The 22,602-nt window shown below is 45.2% G+C and overlaps 1 protein-coding gene across 4 annotated transcripts in view; it reads left to right on the top strand.

Annotated features, from left to right (window-relative positions):
• Window positions 1-22,602, top strand: part of LOC144782007 (transmembrane protein 87A-like) — a 416,501-nt gene that overhangs the window by 19,250 nt on the left and 374,649 nt on the right. For all 4 annotated transcript variants that reach the window (XM_078661114.1, XM_078661113.1, XM_078661112.1 and 1 more), the window contains exons 2-3: window positions 7,824-7,890; window positions 15,558-15,634. In XM_078661114.1, the coding sequence (XP_078517240.1) occupies window positions 7,824-7,890; window positions 15,558-15,634 (144 nt within the window). The remainder of the gene's footprint in view (window positions 1-7,823; window positions 7,891-15,557; window positions 15,635-22,602) is intronic.

The raw sequence follows: 22,602 nt of genomic DNA, 5'->3' as shown, positions 1-22,602 counted from the left end.
ACTCGAGTGACAGAGATCGACAAGAGCCAGCTTTCCTGCCTTCCAACAGCCCGATCCACAGTCTATGCAGAGCTGAGACCCGTGGAGGCGACCTGAAGCGTGGGAGCGCCCATCTTGGATAAACCACGAAGCGCTGACCGTGCAGTAACCGAGGCTCCCTCGAAGCTGTGCATTGGAGTTTGAGAAGCTCCAGCCCGAGCAGCTTTTGCACCAAAGCTCACCCATCCACACTCGACGAGTGCTGCGGGGGGCCCTTTTGCATTTTCCTGCTCGACGCGTTGGTCCGGTCGCTTGCCCCTTGGCTAGTGGCCCCAGAACCGACGAACCTACGAATTTACACAGCTGGTCTAGTTGCTCCAGACAGGCCCTAGCTCCCCTGAAAAGGAGCACCCGCTCAGACCTTGCTGGTCCGAGTGTTAAGCCATCTTCGAATCCTGCGTGGGTTGCCTTTGCCAAGGCTTATTGACTCCGATCTTGAAGCCGACACCGCCGACAGCAAGAGCCTTCGTGGGACAGCTCGTGATTCACTCCAGGACATCCTCGGTGCCCCAGAGGCCACGTGGCAGCGGAGAGAAGCTACACGACATCGACCTGATTACGCCCGACATTGCCTGGTTCCTTCCTGGTTCCTTCCTGGTCACTAGCTAGTGACCCAGACTCTGTCCCCTCTGCTTTCAGTTACTCTACAACTTCGATCCACCCTTGGATCGCACCGGACACTTCTCTTCTGGACGCCTGCAGCATCTTCATCTCCAGGCACCCTAGATCTTCGTGACGAAACCCGACACATCTTTGCACCTGTGCACCCGCTTCCTGTGGGTGAGGTAACTCTTGAACGCCGGTGCTCCTGTAGTGGTTTACACCTCTAGTGTGTAAGTCTAAAGTTTTGTCCTTCTAGTCCAGTCGGAAGACTCTTAAAACTGTAACTCGATAACTTTTACGCACCATTGACTCTGCATTGGTGCATGCCTGTGCTTTCTGCACTGCACCCGAATCCCGCGGGCTACTCCCGTCCTAACTGTGGCTAGTCCAGTGTAGTCCAAGCGATTCACAAGGCCCTAGGCCTTACCCCTGATCAATTAGTGATTGTTATACCACTTTTTTGATATATGGTTTGAGTGGCCACCGGCCTCATCCAAAACGTGCAACTTGTCTATGTTTAACTGTGCTTTTATTTAAAGGCTTGTGCTTCATTGCTCATAAAGAGTAGTGGGGATTATTCTAAGAATAAATACATATATTTTGATAATATATAACTTGTGTGGTGTCCTTTCATTTGATATTACAGGATTGCATATGGTAAAACAGCTGGCTTCACATGTCCTCTTGAGTTAAGCCTTTAAGGCTGCTAAGTCCATGCTACCCCTAGGATAGCTTGTCTATAAGGTTGACTTACAACCACCACCATAAGGGATTGTTTGGACTGATACAAGGTGCCTACAGAACTGTGGACATCATATACCAGGCCAACTTCTCACTGGGTAGTATTCCAAAGCGTATGACACCTTACACGACATGTTTTGATAAAGCCAAACCAAAGATAGCATCTAACCGCGAGGATTATAATGCACTTAAGAGTATATGGTATGGCAATACCCTGTAACAGCTATAAGGACATGGTTCCGAAAGCTGCAGACAGGCTCAGCTTATGCTAGAGCACCATCTCACATAAAACCAAGCACTCTGCCTCCAGGATTGTTAAGGCCTGCCATAGGAGTGATTTATAGGTGTATATGTGTCCATATATAGGTTTAGACATAGGTATACTATATCTAAGCAAGGGGTGATTACACAACCTTGCCCCAGCTGAGTGATCAGCCAGTTGTGTCAGTTTGGATGGCCAGCCAGGGGTGTCAAAAGATCTGCTGCAGCCCCTGGTAGGCCTTGGATGCACCTATGCCCTGGGTACCTATAGTACACTGTACAGGGGCTCATAAGGTGACCCAATCTAATTAGTTATGTACCTAAGGTACATGGAGTCCATTTTAAAGAGAGAGCAGATAGCCTGGGGCCCTGATTAGCAAGGTCCCAGGTCAACTAAGTCGAAAACCAGCTAAACACAAGGCAAAAAATCTGGGGTAACCATAGTCAGGTATCCACCTTCCTACAGCGTGCATTCGGCTTCTGTGCTTTCTGCTTCCCTCACTCTACCGCCCTCACTCTACCACTCTCACTCTACCGCCCTCACTCTACCGCTCTACCGCCCTCACTCTACCGCCCTCACTCTACGACTCTACCGCCCTCACTCTACCGCTCTACTGCCCTCACTCTACCACCCTCACTCTACCACTCTACCACCCTCACTCTACTGCCCTCACTTTACCACTCTACCGCCCTCACTCTACCGCCCTCACACCCTCACTCTACCGCCCTCACTCTACCACTTTACCGCCCTCACTCTACCGCCCTCACTCTCCCGCCCTCACTCTCCCGCCCTCACTCTCCCGCCCTCACTCTCCCGCCCTCACTCTCCCGCCCTCACTCTCCCGCCCTCACTCTCCCGCCCTCACTCTCCCGCCCTCACTCTCCTGCCCTCACTCTCCTGCCCTCACTCTACCACTCTACTGCCCTCACGCCCTCACTCTACCGCCCTCACTCTACCACTCTACCGCCCTCACTCTACCGCCCTCACTCTACCGACCTCACGCCCTCACTCTACCATTCTACCGTCCTCATTCTACCATTATACCACCCTCACTCTACTGCCCTCACTCTACCTCTCTACTGCCCTCACTCTACCGTCCTCACTCTACCACTCTACCGCCCTCACGCCCTCACTCTACCGCCCTCACGCCCTCATTCTACTGCCCTCACACCCTCACTCTACCGCCCTCACTCTACCGCCCTCACTCTACTACTCTACCGCCTTCATTCTACTGCCCTCATTCTACCGCCCTCACTCTACCGCCGTCACTCTACGGCCCTCACTCTCCCGCCCCCACTCTACCGCCCTCACTCTGTCACTCTACCGCCCTCACTCTACTGCCCTCACTCTACCGCTCTCACTCTACCACTCTACCGCCCTCACTCTACCACCCTCACGCCCTCACTCTACCACCCTCACTCTACCACCCTCACTCTACCGCTCTCACTCTACCTCTCTACTGCCCTCACTCTACCGTCCTCACTCTACCACTCTACCGCCCTCACGCCCTCACTCTACCGCTCTCACGCCCTCATTCTACTGCCCTCACACCCTCACTCTACCGCCCTCACTCTACCACTCTACCGCCCTCACTCTACTACTCTACCGCCTTCATTCTACTGCCCTCATTCTACCGCCCTCACTCTACCGCCGTCACTCTACGGCCCTCTCTCTCCCGCCCTCACTCTACCACTCTACCGCCCTCACTCTGTCACTCTACCGCCCTCACTCTACCGCTCTCACTCTACCACTCTACCGCCCTCACTCTACCACCCTCACGCCCTCACTCTACCACCCTCACTCTACCGCTCTCACTCTACCTCTCTACCGCCCTCACTTTACCGCCCTCACTCTGCCACTCTACCGCCCTCACTCTACCGCCCTCACTCTACCACTCTACCGCCCTCACTCTACCACCCTCACGCCCTCACTCTACCGCCCTCACTCTCCCGCCCTCACTCTACCACTCTACTGCCCTCACGCCCTCACTCTACCACCCTCATGCCCTCACTCTACCACCCTCACTCTACCGCACTCACTCTACCACTCTACGGCCCTCACGCCCTCACTCTACCATCATGTCTAATTTAAGCTCTTTTTTCTGCACACTCGTGTCCTCTTGTTTGTTCTCTCTAGTCTTCCTTCTCCCGCATTACTTGCACCCTCTCGGATCCATCTTCATTCTTTTCTGCTTTTCCCTGATTCCGCCACACACTCCACTTCTTTGTGTCTCCTTTCTGGCCTCTTTCCTACTTAATTTTTCATCCTTTCTCTTTTAATCCCATTTCCACCTTCTCACAACCCCTTCGAGCACTGTTATCTTAACATTTGTGTTTCTCTCTGTCTTATGATGTCTGCCCTGCCACCATTTACTTGGACCCTCACACCCTCACACCTCCTCACCCTCATACACCCTCTCACCCTCACTCACCCTCACGTACCCTCACGTACCCTCACACACCCTCACTCTCACACACCCTCACTCACACTCTCACACATCCTCAACCCCCTCACCCTCACACACCCTCACCCTCACACACCCTCACCCTCACACACCCTCACCCTCACACACCCTCACCCTCACACACCCTCACCCTCACACACCCTCACCCTCACACATCCTCACCCTCACACACCCTCACCCACCCTCATCCTCTCACCCTCACCTTCACACCGCCTCACACCCCCTCGCACACCCTCACCCTCATAGCATAGCATAACAAAACATAGCATAACGTAACAAAACATAGCATAACAAAACACAACAACACATAGCGTAACAAAACATAGCAAAGCACAACAAAACAGCATGGCTTAACAAAACATAGCATAGCAAAACACAACATATAATATAATAGCATAGCAAAACATAGCATAATAACACACAACAAAACATAGCATAGCGTAACTAAACCTAGCATAACAAAACATAGCATAGCATGACAAAACATAGCATAGCATAACAAAACACAGCATAGCATAACAAATCAAAGCATTGGATAGCAAAACATAGCATAGCATAACAAAACAAAACATAGGATAGCAAAACAAAACATAGCATAGCATACAGCATCACTCAGCACCACTACAGCATCACTCAGGGGCACCACAAAATCACTATGTGCTACTACAGCATCACTGAATGCCACAGCATCACTCGTTCGCCATTACAACATCACTCAGCGCCACCACAGCATCAATTTGTGCAACCATTCAACATCACCTGGTTCAAATATGTTCTCTCAATGTTTCAAGCTTTATTACAAATCTAACAAAAAAATGTTAATATTTCACTTCTGTTCTTGGATTTTCGTCACAATAAAATACACTGAACATAATCTTCACAAAAGTTATTTACAAAACTTTAAGCTATTGCCATTATAAATTACAATAACTTTTATTTAAGTTTTAATTATTAAAAAAAATTAAAAGCCATTGTTATTTGTAATATCACTATATGTAGGTCACGTAAATACAACACATATTGCATTACAAATGCTATAGGTGTCACATTTGCGAAAGTTATAACTATTGACATTTAAATGACAAAGCTATTAATTTAGCTATTTTCAAAAACAAAACATAAATAAAAAATGTCATTTACAATACCAATAGCTCAAACTTTCCTAATGCGAGACCTATTGCATTGCAAATGCTTGTTTATATCTCTTGAAAGCCTCACTCCATTTTGAGATCCAGTCCAAAGTCCCCTTTCCTTATGGAATCCTGTTCGTGCACCACTTGCCTATGGTACAGCTTTCAGTGCGCCCTCATTTATGGAATCCTGCCCAGTGTGCTCCCTCTCTTATGAGAACCCATCGAAAGCCTCCGCTTCCTTGCGGTGTATTATCCACTGCCCACTTTCTTTTTCGATGCTCTTTAGCACCCAGTAGTATTCTCTGTATCACAGCCATATGGGAACCCCTCAAGTCCCTTACCTCTTTCTTATGGGGTGCCGTTTAGAATCGCACGCCTTTCAGCACCAGTTGCACAGCAAATTAATCATTTTGTTTATTCGTGTTATATATATCATTAAGTAATATTTCAGTCAGAAATGTACTTTAGGACTGGTTTTTATTTTGGTACACAGGTTGTAGATTGTTTGGGTTGAACTACAGTAAGCCATTATGGATTTTGACGGCATATGTTACATGAGAAGATGTATAATTGCAAATAATCCTTGTGCCTGGATGCAATGCAGTTCCTATACCGTCAACCAACATAACGGGCAGAGGCATTCTAACATGGAGTATTTTCACACAGTCATCATATTTACTGTGCTAGGGCATTCAGTGCGAATAGTTAATTTTCCTAGCTATCAAGTTTTAAGAGGAGGAGGTGGGGCTAAGTGCTGTGTTGATTTGCTCTTGCTTTATGCTGGCACTGTTAAACAATAGAGTGCGTTCCAGTGTGTGAACCCAAGAAGCTGGAAAAACCATTATCTGGACGGCATTTTCTGCCGTTTTGTGGTAATTAGGAATTGGTCATTGGCTGATCTTAGGTTGCATTAGAGGATCTAGCTGGATAAGTTAGTAGAGTTAATCTTGGGATGGAACAGGATTGGCTTTGAAGACAATGTTAGACGTTTGCATATGGCCTGTTTTTAGCAGGCATGAACCCTGCATGATGGCGAGGGTGTGAAGTAGTTGGTGCTCTTGGGAGGTTGTGTAGTACTCTTGGAGCAAACTTTTAAGGCCATGCCAAGGAATGATTCATCCAGTTTGCTGATAAATAGTAATATGGGGGAAGGAGAATGCAGATGGATTTTGCCTATATTTAGTATTTGATATTGTGCTGTAGATTTGTGATGGTGAGGATCATTGTGGTTAACAATAATACCTTAATATGATGGAGAATGCAGATGGATTTTGCCTATATTTAGTATTTGATATTGTGCTGTAGATTTGTGATGGTGAGGCTCATTGTGGTTAACAATAATACCCGGATTTTTTGCTGAAGTGTGAAGATCGATGTCTGGAGGAAAGTTGATATTGTTGTTGGTATAGGTAGTCCAAGAGAAGGAGAGATCAAGTACAAGCTCTCTGTGTTAAATGGGTTCATTGTAAGAAAGGCGTACGGCCATCGAGTGGTGAAAAGCCGCAAGACAATCGAATATACTTGATTATAGAACGCCTGCAGAATTAGCGAAATAGAAGAATATTTGAGTGTCAGCTGTAAGAGAGCGCAAAAGAGAAGATGATGAGACTGAGGATGGTAGGTAGCATGAAAAGCAGAGAATGCCCAGCACAAAACCTTGGGGAAGACTAAAGGGTAGTGGAGTGGGAAAAGATCTGTTGGATTGCCAGTCATCAGAAAAGGACTGGCCTAGAAGTAAAGTTAAACAGTTGAGTGCTGAACCACCAACTAATGTTAGAGTGCAGTTTAAGGAAACCGTAACGATGTTGAAAGCTGTTGATGAATCGAGGGTTGTGAGGGTGAATGAGAGGTAGGTTGTTATGATGAGCAGAGTGATATGAGTGCTGTTTCATTGGAGAAGAAAACACACAAGGTAGTTTGGAAGGGATCTCGCAAATTGTTAGAATTGAGGGTCAGGCAGTTGAGACCAGCCGTTTAAGTATTTTCGAAGAGCAAGGAATTTGAAAGACTGGGCAGTAGTTGTATGGTGGAATGATTTGCTTTTTCTAATGTTTGTGACTTCACCCTTCAGTTTTTTAGGTCTCTCATTTTTAATTGATAGTTTTGGGCTTAAAAGTACACTGTATTTTACAGCCTATTTTCCTACATTATAAAATACTACCCTAGCATCTCCTCCTAACCCCATTTTGGGTGCATCCTCAGATCAACTTTGTAGATGCTTGCTTTATAGCTACGGCTGTGCTGTCTTGATTCTTCTTCTTCTTCCATGCAGTTTCACAGAGGCACACGTTGTGGCTGCCTACAACTGTCCAGGAAAGACTGTGACTTCTGTTTAAAGTCCAGTGGATGATCACCATACATTTATTTAATGCATATCAAACGCTTGACATTAGTACAGTTTGGCCTCTTGTTAATGAGGGTTTAGTAGTTTACCCTATTGTAATCTTCTCCTTTCTGACTCATGGCATCTTTCTCAAGCACCAAGGTCCTCTCTGCTGATGTGCACGCTAAAAAATAAAGTGATTGCTCTTGCCAGGACAACTTTTGTTTCAGCCACTAACATATGTTTTCTCTTCCTCAGAACAATCCCCAGAATTTATTCTGGTTCCAAAAAACGATGTTCAATGGGACTCGCATCTCTTTGAAGTGTAAGCAACTTTTATATTTCTCTTGAATTACTGTATATTTGTTATTTTTACATATTTTAGAAATGGAACTAGAAGCAGTAGTCAACAAATTAAGGGCTGTCTGTGCTGCTGCATCTACATTCCGATTTATTGCACCCGACCTCCCGAAGTACTACGTCCTTCTGATAAATGTTCCGCTATTGTTACGTTATGCGACAATTTAGCACGCACGGATACGCAATAGTTTCCCGGTGCGAAAGTCAGTTTAAAGGAGACAGAAAGGCGTGTGCTGAGGCTGGATGTTAATTAAAAAGCAAGGTTTTTAACTGTTTTTTTAAACAGCCTAAGGTCTTAGGTGTTTCGCAGCTCGTAAGGAAAGGCATTCCAGGCTTTAGCCGCCTTGAATGAAAGGGAGCTTCCCCCTGCTCTAGCAAGGCGGGAACGAGGGATGGCAGCAAGGCATTTCCCTGCGGAGTGTAGGTGTCTGTGAGGCACATAGAAATCAAAGCGTCTTCTGAGATACAGGGACCCGAATTTGTATAAGGCACCATGGGCAAGGGTAAGAGCCTTAAACAGGACACGCTGACCCACGGGAGCCCATGCAAATCCCAGAGATGTTGCTTTGTACTTGACCTACCAGAGATGCCCCGCAGCGCTCTTGCTGCTGCATTCTGGACGGTCTGTAGCTTTTTCAGCTGATAGCCAGGAAGGCTGATGTATGAGGCATTGGCGTAGTCTAAGCGCGATAGAATGAGAGTGCGGGTCACCATTTCCTTTGCAGATCTGGGCAGGAATTTCCTAAGTAATTTGAGTGTACCAAAGCACACGCCAGCCAGTTTATTTTTATCTGCTGTGAGAATCTGAGGTCCTTACTAAACTAGACCCCCAGATTCTTCACTGGACTCCCCATTGACTTAGGCATGGAGTATACCTCTGGACAGAGGTCATCCCTGAAGTGCGGAGGGAAGGACCCATAGAGGAGTACCTCAGACTTGTCCTCATTGCATTTGAGTTTGGGCCTGCGCTACTCATTTAAAAATTTCTGCGAGACCACTTTTGGCTAAGTCAGGGAACAAATCGTTTTCCTTCCACGTAAAGAGGAGCTGGGTATCCTCATCATACTCTGTAATCTTTGTGCCCAGCTCCTCCGCCAAATAGATTAATGGCGTGACGTATACGTTGAAGAGAAGGGGGCTTAAAGTTGAACCCTGGGGGACACCCGCGGTCACCTTTCTTGGTGTTGAAGAGAATGGGGGCAGCCAAACCTGCTGTGTTCTATTCTCTAATAAGATTCAATCCAATCCCACACCAGGCCGGAGATTCCGATATTGGAGAGACAGGGCAGAAGTTGGAGATGCGGCACTGTATCGAAGGCGGCAGAGAGGTCAAGTAAAATCAGGGTCGCTCTGCCGCCTGAATCTAGGCATTCTCTGATAGACTCCGACATCTCGACCAGGGCTGTCTCGGTGCTATATGAGGCCCTGAATCCCGACTGGGCTGGGTGGAGGGCACCAGAAGTCTCAACTAACTCAGAGAGCTGTTTGGGATCTACCTTCTCAGACACCTTCGCCACACCTGCGAGAAGAGAGTTCATTGGAGAACCACGGTTTGGACAGGGTGTTTCTTACTCTCTTGTTAACTATATTGGTTCAATGTGAATCTCTTACAGAAACACACTGCACATCCTACTATTGTATGGTGACCTCCAAAAGTATCCTCACTACTCTATTTTGTCCTACTCACACTAACACAAGCATTGTAGTTCTGTGACCTACACATACACTTCTTCACTAGTTCTGTCTATAAAAAGTAATGTCATCAATACCGTAGTGATATAATAGAAAGCTCCACATTTCAGTTCTGTTATTCCAACATCTGTGATGTTTTGTTGACCACACAGCCGCTCCTGTGGTATATTGATGTGATCCACACTTGAAAATCTGCTACTCTAATACTGACCACATAGATTTTCATGTGATTTGTAGTACTGTGATTCTCTAACAAAAGCACATCTGGTGTATGTATGTTAATGTATGTATATGTGTGTGTGTGTATATATGTGTATATATATATATATATATATATATATATATATATATATATATATATATATATATATATATATATATATATATATACACACACACTCACTCACACTCTCTCTCTGGCATGTTAGTGTTATTGGGATTTTTTTAACTGTTGAGATGGAGATATTCAATTTTGGTAACACTGGGATGAGAATGTGTCTTTCTATGATGCTTAATAATAAGCACAAAGGTTTGAAGAGATACTGTTGATCAGAAATGTCCCCTGTGTGGTATATGGGTGTTTACCTTGCCCTAAGTGACCCAGCTGCATTTGAAACTGGTATCCCGACTTTTTATTTGCTGAGCTGTCATTCTAATCTAGCATATTCACTGACACTTGGACCTTTTCATGGTAATGCCAAGGTGCAGAGAAGGTTATGTGATCTTGTGAGCTACACCAGTTGTGTCCTCTTGGTGACATGGCACTTCTCTACATGTCTTGGCTTGTTGACCTAAAGAGGTGATTTCAGCATACCGATTTTTGTGAATGAATAGTCTTGAACATACCTTATTTCTGTTTCAAAGTTTTGTTGCCTACCAGCCCTATTTCAAGTTAAAGTTCACTTCAACGTCGCATCCAGATCCTCACGCTGACATACAGTGGTGATGTTGAGTGAGTGTGTGCACTATTCATGTGTGGCCAATACAAGACAGGAGACTTTTTAATGCAGTTTGAGAATGTTTTCTGGGGCAGTAGGATCCATTTTGGATGACTCCTGTTTTAGAATGCTACAAAATGGAGGATAGATACAACTTATCCAGACAATTAGAGTGAATTGTTTGCATTCCTGTGGCTGTAGGGTGGAGACTCAGATACTGAAGTGAGGAAGGATGGAGAGAGAGCTACCCGTAGAAATTCTGTGAGGACTTTTTGCAAGAGACTGCTGGTTAGATTTTCTTGAGCACTGCCATTTAGTAAGGGAGTTGAGTTTGTTAAAAACGGAGAAGTGTCTACCCACGGCCTGCCCTTTTCTCTGTACCGGATTGCTTCTCCAGCAAGTCTGATGACAGCCAGGAGGTAGTCTCTGCACTTCATTGCCTCTATGTTTTGGGTTCTCCTGTTTGATGCCATCATCATCTCTACCTGCTGTAAGAGCCATCAGCTTGCACAAAGGCTTTGCCTTAACTACTGATAGAAAATTACATGAACGGGAACCATCTGAAGCCTTAGACTGTGGCTTTTCTTCCTTTGTCTGGAAAATGAGTATAATAGTGGGACCAAACTGCCCTTCTTTGTTCCTATTCCACATTCTTATTGACCAAGAAAGGGAGTGCTTGAAGAGCTGCCCTAGGCCAGGGCTGTTGTCTACCTGACAGCCAATCTCTCAAAGGTGAGGGGACATTGTCCAAAGTCTGGGGATATTTTTTTGGAATGCCTATAAGCCTACTGCTCAGAGAGGGAAGGAGAGTGTCAGATACTGTAGGACATGAGAATGTACCGAAGCCCAGCTGTGGTCCTGGTGTGTGGAGCACCAAGAAAAAGCCAACTGCTAAACAGGAGCATTTACCAGACCTACCTGAGTAGTTGCCTGGTATCCTAGAGCATGGCTCTTTAAGTAAACTGTGAAAAGAAACATTGAGCTAGTCAACAATGTGCTGTACGGCAATCCTGCAGTGTGCCCAAAGGTCTGATGCTGCTGATATGGACCATAATCATCAAGAAGCTGTTTCTTGAGCTGGAGATCTGCCCTGGTCCATCGACCGAAAATGCTGAAGACAAGCACAAATCAGTCCAGCCTGCTGCGATAAAACCTTCAGTGTTATGAGAGAACGGTAAGACAGCTGCTGCTTTAAGCAGACATTCGCCCCATCCAGCGCTAGTGTTTGTGTCTCCGCTGAGCAGGTAACTAGAGACCTTGCTTCCAAAGACTGAATGACTGTATCGCAAACTTACAAAGATAATCCTGCAGTAGGAAGTTATCCATGCCAGTGAGACTCTTTGGACTTAAGAACTGCTGATACAGCAACAGCTTCAGGGGAAGCCAACACAGACATTGGTGGTCACTGTGGAGTTTGGAGCAGGGCATCAAATAAGGTGTAACCCTTTAGGAGACAGTGAGTGAGCTCTTTTAACCTTTTAGTCATATTAACAGTAATTGTGCAGTATCCTATTCTGCTTTGATATGAAAAGACCACCCTTTTCCCCATAAAAACTGGCACTGGAATGGCCAGTGATTTACTGTGTCCTTTGTTGGACTGTTGAGTTCTGAGTCTCTGCCTCAAAACAACCTCCCTGAGAAGCCTGTAACTCTCCGCCCTCGCCACCCTTAGAGTCAAGGGAAATATGGGTGTACTTGTTTGCTGAGCCAGTGTAGAATGGACCCCAGGACACCATAGGCAAAACACTCCAACGATCATGGTTGTGGCCCAGTAGTTCCTGGTTGAGTTGTGCCCCTTCCCCTAATCTGCATCCAGCAAATTCCAGTTCTCCCAGAAGCCCTGAGTAGCGAGTAAAAGTACACATTACTTCAGTCAGACAATCCAGTCCATCCATATTAGTAGACCGATTGGCAAATGTGTCCTCTTTGTTTGCTCAGCCAGTGCAGCTAGTCAAAGGCTATTAGTAGTAGTAGTAGTACTAGTAGCTTTGATATTTTTATTATTTGTATTATTATTACTTATTGTGCACAGATAGAGCAGGATTGCTTGATATAAGACGTTCTTTCATTTATTTCGCAGGGTTTCGGTATATTGATTTTTATGGTAATGTTTGTACTTCTTCATCATCATTCTTGTCACCTGTCTTGACATGCCTTATCTTTCGGGAGTACATAACAGATTTAACCTAAAGTTGAATGTTTTTGTGAATGTTACAAAGATACGTTCTGTATTGTGAAGTGATGCTGAAAAATACATACAGCATTCTTATTTGAAGGGTATGGCAAACTATACAAACACTAGAAATTCTAAACTTATAGTTATAACTTAAATCTATAATTTGCGTGCCACATTAAATTTACTATAAGTTGTGCACCTCACTTGCCACACTACATTAACAGTGGCTGTCATATAGTGAAGAGGAGTATCTTTGAGTGACATGTCGTACATTTGAGTGTTGTATAGTGGAGTTTTGTTGACTGCAGTATCGTGTTGTGGAGTGCCATTGACTAAATTGTCGTACATTGCATAGTGTGGAGTAGATTGTTGTACAATGTAGTGGAGTAGAGTGTTGTACAGTTCAGTATTGTGGAGTAGAGCGGCGTGTCGTACAGTGGAGTGTGGTACAGTGGTGGAGTTCCATGTCATAGTGGCTTAGAGTAGAGGAGTAAAGTGGCATGTGCTAGAGTGTCATATAGTGGTGTAGAGTGGATTGGCATAAATTGTAATAGAGTGTAGTGTACTCTTGTGGTGTGGATTGGCATATAGTACAGCAGGGTATCGTATAGTGGAGCAGCATAGAGTGGACTGTCATACTGTGGCACAGAGTGAGGCAAAGTGTAGTAGAATAGGGTGAAGTTGGGTAATGTAGTGTTTAATAAGGTATATTATAGTGTATTTGCGTGTTGTGCGGTATTTTGGGGTAGCATAGTGTCAAGTAAAGGGTTATAAATTGGTGCAGTCCTTCGTACAGTGGAATGATGTAGAGGGTTGGAAAGTGTATTGGAGTGTAGTAGAGTGTACAGACAGTTAAGTACAGAGATGTAAATTGGAGTGTACGGGGTAGAGTGTAATATAGTGGCATAGAGTGTAGTAGAGTTGAAGAGATTGGAGTTATGTAGAGTTGAAGAGAGTGTCGTGGATTGGGGTAGAGTGGAGCGGGGAAAAGTAAAGACTCATACACTGGAGTGGAGTTTAGTGGATTCCCGTAGGCTAGAGTGGAGTAAAGTGTAATAGAGTGGAGTGCTGTGTTGTACAGTGGAGTGGACTTGCGTGGCGTGGATTAGAATGTTCTACAACGGAGTAAAGTAGAGTGGGGTAAAGTATGTTAGAGTGGAGTGGCATAAAGTAGGGTGGAGTGGTGTCGACTGGAGTAGTGAAGTGGGGTTGTGTTTCCTAGATTAGAGTGCAGTAAAGAGGGAGTTGCGTAGAGTGGAGTGTTGTACAGTGGCATAGAGTAATTTACAGTGGCACACACTTGGATAAACTGGAGTACACTGTTGTACAGTGGAATATTGTGTCGTGGAGTTGAGTTGAGTGGTGTACAGCGTACAGGGAAATAGCGCAGAGTGGAGTGGTGTATAGTGAAGTGTCATGTCGTACAGTATTGGAAAGTGTTGTTGTGTAGAGTGTAGTGGTGTAGAGTGGATTGACGTACAATGGAGGGGAGTGCTGTGGGGCTCAAAAAGGTGTTATCCAATAGGCAGGTGAAGAAACAGATTGTTTCTCCCTGATTTGGAGAAGGATGAGAGAAGGACTAGGGCTTTTGGAAGGCCAAGGAGTGGGGACCGTGCTTGGTAGGGGGAAAAAGAGCATTAATTGACACCAGACGTGGGCTACTTGGAGGCAGACAGGGGACTGAAGAGACAGGCTAGAGGAAGTGGGACGGAGAATAAACAAATATATTCATACTCCCTTCCCCAATTTAGTGGGGAAATCGGATGGAAGAGGCAGAAACGCTAACTGAAGGGCGGAGCAGACAAAACTCCATGATCTGAAGCTGTAGACAGTGGAAACTGGTAGGGGCAAAAATAGGGGCGCTTGAAAATGTGGTTATACAATAGAACCTGACAGTGAGTGAGTGGGAGCTGGGAAAAGGGGATGGAATGGCGGCTGGACAAATGGGGGGATCCAACAGAGGGAATGGCATACTGGTCACCGATGAGTGGAAAAGATGGCAAAAGCTTGCATGGTGGGCAATCTAGGGGTCTTTAATAAGGTGGGATGAGTATAAATACTTACCGGGTAAGTGGAGGGGCTAATAATTAAAGATGACAGATTGTGAAGAATTGACAAGGGTAGACAATAAATAGTGAGCAAACACAAGAACATGATGCGGACTGTGTAGACTGCTAAACCCAATAAGCCAACAACAGGGGGCAAACTAAGGACACATCACATGGGAGCACACGCACAAAAGGCTGACAGAAACTCAAAGAGAAGGGTAAGACAGTTGAAACCAACTTATGCTGGTGAACAGTGGAATCAGAATAGGGCAGACTGTAGAAACCTTCAAGAATGGATAGATAAGAGAGGAAATTATAAACGCAGTGTCAGAAAGGGGAAAAATCAAAGGCAGATACAAGAAAGTATTGGGTAGACCAGGGGCCCAGAGAGGGGGAAGCAATTGGGTAATGGGGCAACTGACAAATTGAGGACAAACAGTAAACATACAAATGGTAAGTGAGGCAGACAATGGTCCCTAGCTGTGTGGGATAAGACAAGGGAATGTGAGGTTCTTTTTCAAGTTTGACCTGTGCTCATGGGGAAACAGAGTGCTGCAGATGTGGGATCATTGACTGCCCTGTGTGCAACTTCAGATCTAAATTAGTAAGCACTGTTACATATAATCTTAGAGGGGGCTTGGTAGATCTGCAGACTATCTTCTATTGTGGCTCTGAACTGGGTTGTTCAAATAGTACACTCTAATACACATTAGCCACCTGCCATTTTTCTCCCTTTCTATGTACCACTTTTTTAAGGCATTTTGTTATTTCTTTGCAGTTTCCTGTGCACCTGCAGTAAATCTCACCGTGTTATGGTACCTGAGGAGTCTCCATTGCCTGGATGATGTGAAAAATGTGAGGCACATTTGCGTACTTTGTGAAAACTGTTAAAATGTAAAGTTATGTATTACAAATAGATATTTTAAAGTTTGTGTAACACCATTTAGAGTACATATTGTGTTTGAAAGAAGCATGCTGAAATGATTGATTTGTTCGTTTTCAGGTCACGCTAGAGTCAGCGTATGCACTGCTCTTGCGAGAAATTTAGTAGGTGCTTTAAAAGTGCTACCCAGGCCGGCCACCGGTTTGCTATTACGCGCACAAGCGCGTGCGACGTGCACAGCACTTTTTCCCGTCGCGCGCGCACCTGCACACAACTCGCGTCGCCACTCGTGGTTTTTTAATTCAATTTTGGGCGCATGTGCGCACAACTTTCGTCACCACTCGCGGTTTTCTATTTCATTTTGCTGCCGTGGGGCGTTAGTTTTACGTCCGCGCGGCCAATGCTTGTTGTTTGGGCTGCCTGTATCTGACACACTGTTCATTCTTTAAACATCATGCCATGATTAGTGTTACATACACGCTTGCGTGTTTTCCTCCGTGTTGATGTTTGAAATTGACACGAGCGCAGAACCACGCTCATGTCTTCTTAAAATGCTCTCTGAGGACTCACGTGGGAAGTCTCTGGGGGACATCTTTTAAATGTATGGATGCTGTACAAATGGAGACCGTGTTAGCTGTTGCGGCATTCTGTACTTGACCTCGCTCGGACCTGTATTTTTAGGAATAAATTGGCGATCTCGCCTGTTTCCTGTGTCTTCATTTTAGATTTGCGGCTTCGGGATTTATGCACTTTCTACAGTTAGCACAATATGCACTGGCCATACTTTAAACAACATGCAGTGGTTAACACTAGAAACACGTGCAAGCTAGACTTATTTTCCCTCTGTGACAGACTTCCGTAACACTGAGACCTCTCGATTTCCACTCTCATCAAATGTTTGGGAAGGCAGACACCACAATAAAACATGCATGAGAGAAGAGGCCAGAAGGGAATGATCTGGGAGCCAAACAACTCTACCCTCAGTGAAGAAAGGCACCGGGCAAGATGGTTAAAGTTGATTAGGGTGACAGTAAAGAAAGCTGTTTAGTTGTATATGGGCACTTGTGTTGCACGTCTGAGGAGAGGAAGGAGCTCCCTGTAGTAAAAGAATTCCCCCATCGCGCTCTGACAACCTGTTTCTTTATGTGTATCTGAGTCTCTAGTTATCTACATCTAGCTCTCTCTACTACCACTCCATCTACCTCCCACTACTTGCTTGCTTGCTTAACCTCCCCTCTCTTCCTAGCTTTGTTTATACCCATACCTGAATTCCATCTGTGTCTATATGTGAGTGTCTCTATCCACACAATATCCAGCCACCCACTCATAATATAAATATATACATCTGGCTGTTATTGTTTCCTTTCAGCCCTATTCATGTGTGTTTATTTATCCTCACCTTTACCACTCGACTACTGTATACCCATGTATAGCTGTCTGTCTTGGTTTATCGATCTCTCTTCGTCTTTTTACTTCTATCGTTTTAACTATCGATCTACAACAATATGGTACTCAATAGTGCAGGACTCGCACTCTCTTTGAATATGCCTTCACACCCTGCTCTTCTTGCCTTCTCTGCCTGACGTGCACACACAGTCTTTGAAAACTGGGCTGTGCTTGGCTGAGGCAGCGAGTGGTACCGATGGTTCTAGCATTTCCAGCCCCCGCTCCTTCGTCAACAGAGCTGGGACTAGCAACTCTAGTAAACTGCATATTCAGAAGTTGCAAGGGCATCACTGTCAGTTGTAATAATGGGTACCCTGCAACTCAGCTGCTATGTACTGAGCAGTCGGAGGGCATCAAATATCTTGCAATATTAGTTCATCTTTGCCATAGAGGCTATGTGGCTCGTATTATAAAGGGCATAGCCACATGGAAGGTCACTCATGTCATTCATTGCCCATGGCAAAAATTGTAAAAGGGCATTAATGACTGATACAAAATGTATCTTTTACCTTGAACTGGGTATTATAGTCAGTTTGGGGTCTTTAGTCACTTCAATGAATGGGAGGACACCAGTGCCATAAACTACACATGCCAACGCTTTCAAAAGACTTTAATTGATGCCTGGTAGTAATTGGGCCAGTATATCATGAATAATTTACCATAAACTTTGATGTCAGGAGAATGTGCTGCTTGTTTATCTTACTTTGGTTCTTCAGTAGAAACGGACCACCAGTGTGATCAAAGGGAGCTTTAAAGAATTCAAAAGTGTGTATAGTCTTTTTAAGAATGTTGTATATTGATGATTGTTGATATACGTGAGTTTGAATGTTTTGTTTGTGTGTACATGTCTTTTTAGCTATATGGAAGATATTTAAGTCACTATATATGTATAAGAAATATCCATTATGTAAAATTCGTTGAAGTACAGTTGAAAATAAATAAGTTGGATTAATTGACTGAGTCTGTCCACATTTGATTGAATCAATTGGCCAGGTGGGAAATCGTTTTGATAACATGTGAAATGCATCTATAGAGCTCACAGCTCCTAGGTCTAAACTGAATTTGTCATGAGGTTCTTGTTCATTAGTGTTTGTTTTCTCCTAACCAGGATTTCTGAGATACTCGGTGTGGCCTGGTTAGATCTTTGTTTGGGAAATGATTTACAAGATCGTTGATCAGGGGGTGTTGTGATCTGCCTGGTTGCCTTTCAACAGTCCAGATGCAGTAATCATCTTGCTAAAACGGCAGTGACTCTTGACCTCTTAATATTTCAATCAATTTATTAAAGTGTGAAAACATACCAATATTTCCATCTTAATTCTTTCCTAATTAAATTTCCTTTAGTAATTTTTTTTCTAACCTCCCTATAATATCTTACTGTTTTTTCCTATTTAAACTGAGAAACCTATAGGTCACTGAGGAGGCGAGGCAGAAAATAGTGGAGATTTACTTATGCTTATCTCAAGATCTAAAATTGTGTTTCTGGGAACGATCCATCTCATGGGACAGGATCGTGTCAATCAAAGAAACCCAGATCCTCTTTTATAAATGAATCACGGACTCAAGCAGCACTAGAAGGCATAATGTGCATTTTAAAATTTTATTTTAAAATAATAGTGCATAATCACACAGAGGATGAACATTTTATAGCAGCACAAAAGTTTAGGATTTGTGAGAACAGCAAAAAATATAACATTATTATATTGTTAACCCTGACCCCCTCTTTTGCTGTTTTTAGGCACTATGCTAGTTCTATCAGATAAGGGAATATGCGCAACCAAGGGACTTTGACTCTGGCCGTAAAGCAAGTTGAGAGTACCAAAAGCAGAATCAAGGAATAGTTCTTTCAAAAGTCACTGGGTGAAAAATACCAAAAATAGACCTCTCCCAAGGGGCAGGTAGAGAGTCCTGAAGGGGCTGATTTGAGCAATTGACTGAGTTGCCAAGGCGAGAGCTAAAACTTCACTCGATGTCAAATAGTCAATGCCGAATAATATATTGGGAGACAACCCTGAAATGGTTGGGCCAGAGTTTATGCAGACCCAAATCTGGGCCTAGGCCAGCAGATATACAAACGGGGAAGTTACAGCACCTCCTGGTGCAGCATTAAACGCACCGAGACCATTAGGGGGCCAGACGCAAGGTGGGTGGCCCTACCCTGCCTCTTCCTGGCAATGACGGGCAAGGACAGACCAGCCCTTGGTCCAGGCGCGGCACGTGCGCGTCCGATGCTGCGGGGCTCAGCGGCTTCCTTTGTACGCCTCCTGGTGAAAACCCGCAATGCTGTTTGGTAGCAGGGCAGTTTAGGGTCTGTAGTTCCTCTGCCCGCCCGGCCTTCAAAGAAAAATAGTTACTTACCTGTAAACAGGTGGTTCTCCAGTATTGGTGTCTTTCATAGATTCACATGCCTGAATCATTCCCCGTCGTCGGAGTAGGAGTCCCACGGTATATAAAAAAGCAATAAAATGCCATAAAATATATAGCAAATATTAGAAAGACCAAACCAGAAAGTAAGTAGCCCCAGCTACAGCAGAAAAAACTTCCATACTCGTGACTATCCTAGTCATTATGTGTTAGTCCAAACTGCAGCCAATCAGGCGACAGCACCCACCAGAATGTTCTCCCCAGAGGCTCAGGCTCTCAGATTTTCTCGCACAGGAGTGAAACCCCATGCTATCCGAGTGAGTCTCTGGGGTAAGGCGGGCGGGTTGCATGTGAATCTATGAAAGACACCAATACTGGAGAACCACCTGTTTACAGGTAAGTAACTATTGTTCTTCTCCAGTATTAGGGGTGTCTTTCATAGATTCACATGCCTGAATCAGAATAGTAAGCAGTACTCCCAGCATAACGCTCGTAGACGTTAGAGTATCATATATATATATAAATAAATACACACAGTAGATATGCATAACAATAATCATTGTGTGATCAAACGTCTAAAGAGCATAAAGGAGGAGGTGGAAACAGAGGCTCACCTTATTTGAAAAGATTGCGAAGCACTGCTCTTCCAACCGAAGCATCTGCGTCGTCTGCTGAATCTAGACAGTAGTGTCTAGTAAAGGTGTGTCTGCTAGACCACGTAGCAGCTCTGCAGATCTGTCGTAGTGGCACACCCGCAAACAGGGCAGTGGAAGAGCTAACCGCCCTTGTAGAGTGTGCTCTTGGCAAAGACTGTAAGGGCCTACCGGCCTGTTGATGACAAAGTCCAATTGTAGAGGAGACCCATCTAGCAATGGTCTGTTTTGAAACTGCACAACCCCGGCGTTGTCGCCCATAGGCCACGAACAGTTGGTCTGTCTTGCGGATGGTAGAAGTTCTGGAGAGATAAAATTTAAGACATCTTCTAATGTCTAAAGAATGCAGTGCTCTTTCAGCCGTAGACTGTGGGTCTGGAAAGAATGTTTTGAGGACAACCGGCTCATTCAGATGAAAGTCCAGAGGCACTTTAGGCATGTACGTTGGATTAGTACGCAATACCACTGAGTCTGTGGTGAATTGAATGAAAGGTGCTTTAGATGTATACGCCTGAATATCGCTGACCCTCCTAGCAGATGTTAAGGCTAGTAACAACGATACTTTCCATGTCAGAAATTTCAGGTCCACCTTATGGATTGGTTCAAAAGGGTGACGCATGAGCTGAGACAGTACGATATTCAGATGCCATGCCGGAGGAGGTTTTCGGACCGGCGGAAACATGCGAAATAATCCCTTGAAAAATTGTTGTATGATCCTTACAGAGAATAGAGAGTTTGATCCATCTTGGCGAAATCTAGAGATGGCTGCTAGGAAGACTTTAAGAGTAGAGTGTGCCAAACCCAATCTGGCCAGATGCAGAAAGAAAGGAAGGATTTGCTCCGGTGTTGCTTGAATGGGATGTAAGTCATTAGCTTGGCACCATGCACAGAAACGTTTCCACTTGAGTTTGTAGGTTTTGATCGTGGATGGAGCCCTGGCTTTTGCCAGCACCTCCTGGCAATCTTGTGGAATGTTTAGGTGTGCAAATTCCATGTGCTGAGGAGCCAAGCTGACAATCTCAGCGAGTTCGGGTCCGGATGGTATACCCTGCCTTGCTGGGTAGATAGAAGGTGCGGAATGCGTGGCAGTTGGATAGGGTTGCATTCCGAGAGAAGGAGCAGTTCGGTGAACCAGTATTGTCTGGGCCATCGAGGAGCAATCAGGATCAACCGGCATGGCTGCTTCTTCATTTTCCTGATGACTTTTGGAATCAGAGGTATCGGTGGAAAGGCGTACGCAAATATTTGATTCCAATTCAGCGAAAGGGCATCCCCACACGAGTCCCTGTGGGGAACCCAGCTTGCAAAGTATGGGCATTTCCGGTTCTGGTATGTCGCAAACAAGTCCAAGTCCGGATGCCCCCACATCTGAAAGATGCGATGTAGAGATGGTAGATGTAGTTCCCACTCGTGAGTGCAGCCCCCGGACCTGCTGAGAGAGTCCGCCAATACATTTGCAATTCCCGGAACGTGGACCGCTGACAGATGGATATTGTGAGTCAAGGCCCAACTCCATATATCTTGTGCTTGTTGCGACAATCGGGCTGATTTTGTGCTGCCCTGCTTGTTCAGATAATGCATGCAGGTGGTGTTGTCTGTCCGTATCAAGACTGTGGCACCTTGTAGAGTCGCTTGAAAAGACTTCAGGGCTAAAAATATGGCGTGTAACTCTAGCCTGTTTATGTACCATCTCATTTGGATCTGGTTCCACTTCCCGCTGACCGTCATGCCTTGGAGGTGTGCACCCCAGCCTGTCATTGATGCATCGGTCGTCACTATGAACCTGGGAACTTCCGCTAGGAAGGAGCATCCCACTTGTGGATCGGTGGGTCCACCATTTTATCGCTCGTCGCATTCGCGATGTAATCTGGATGATATCCTCGAAGGATCCTGATACTTGGATCCACTGGCGACTGAGCTCTTCTTGCAAGTGCCTCATCCGAAGACGACAGTTGGGGGTGAGCAGAATGCAGGAACGCACTTTTTTAGTAACAATGCCGCAGCGAGTCGTTGAATCTTGTCCTGTCTTTCCTCTGAGATGAATACTTGGGCGAGTTTGGTGTCCAGTGTCGCTCCCAAGAAATCCTTTCTTGCTGCTGGCGTGAGATGAGATTTTTCGAAGTTTATTGAGAAACCTAGGTTCTGCATCAGCGACAGAGTTCTTTGAACGTGATCTTGTGCCATGTCGAAAGAACTGGCCTTGATAAGGCAATCGTCCAGGTATGGATATATTTGTATCGATTGCAACCGAAGATGGGCCGCTACTGGGGCCAGCATCTTCGTAAACACTCTGGGGGCTGAACGCAGTCCAAATGGAAGGACTTTGAACTGGAAGTCCCTGCCAGCCATTCTGAACCTGAGAAACTTCCGATGCCGTGGAAAAATCGGTATGTGGAAGTATGCATCCTGAAGGTCGAGTGTTGCCAAAAACTCTCCCGCCGAAAGAATTTGGAGAATTTCTTGAAGTGTGAGCATCC

The sequence above is a fragment of the Lissotriton helveticus genome, chromosome 9 (assembly GCF_964261635.1).
Source record: "Lissotriton helveticus chromosome 9, aLisHel1.1, whole genome shotgun sequence".
NCBI lineage: Eukaryota > Metazoa > Chordata > Amphibia > Caudata > Salamandridae > Lissotriton > Lissotriton helveticus.
The sequence above is the reverse complement of the archived record's forward strand: the minus strand, read 5'-3'. Positions and strand labels throughout refer to the sequence as shown.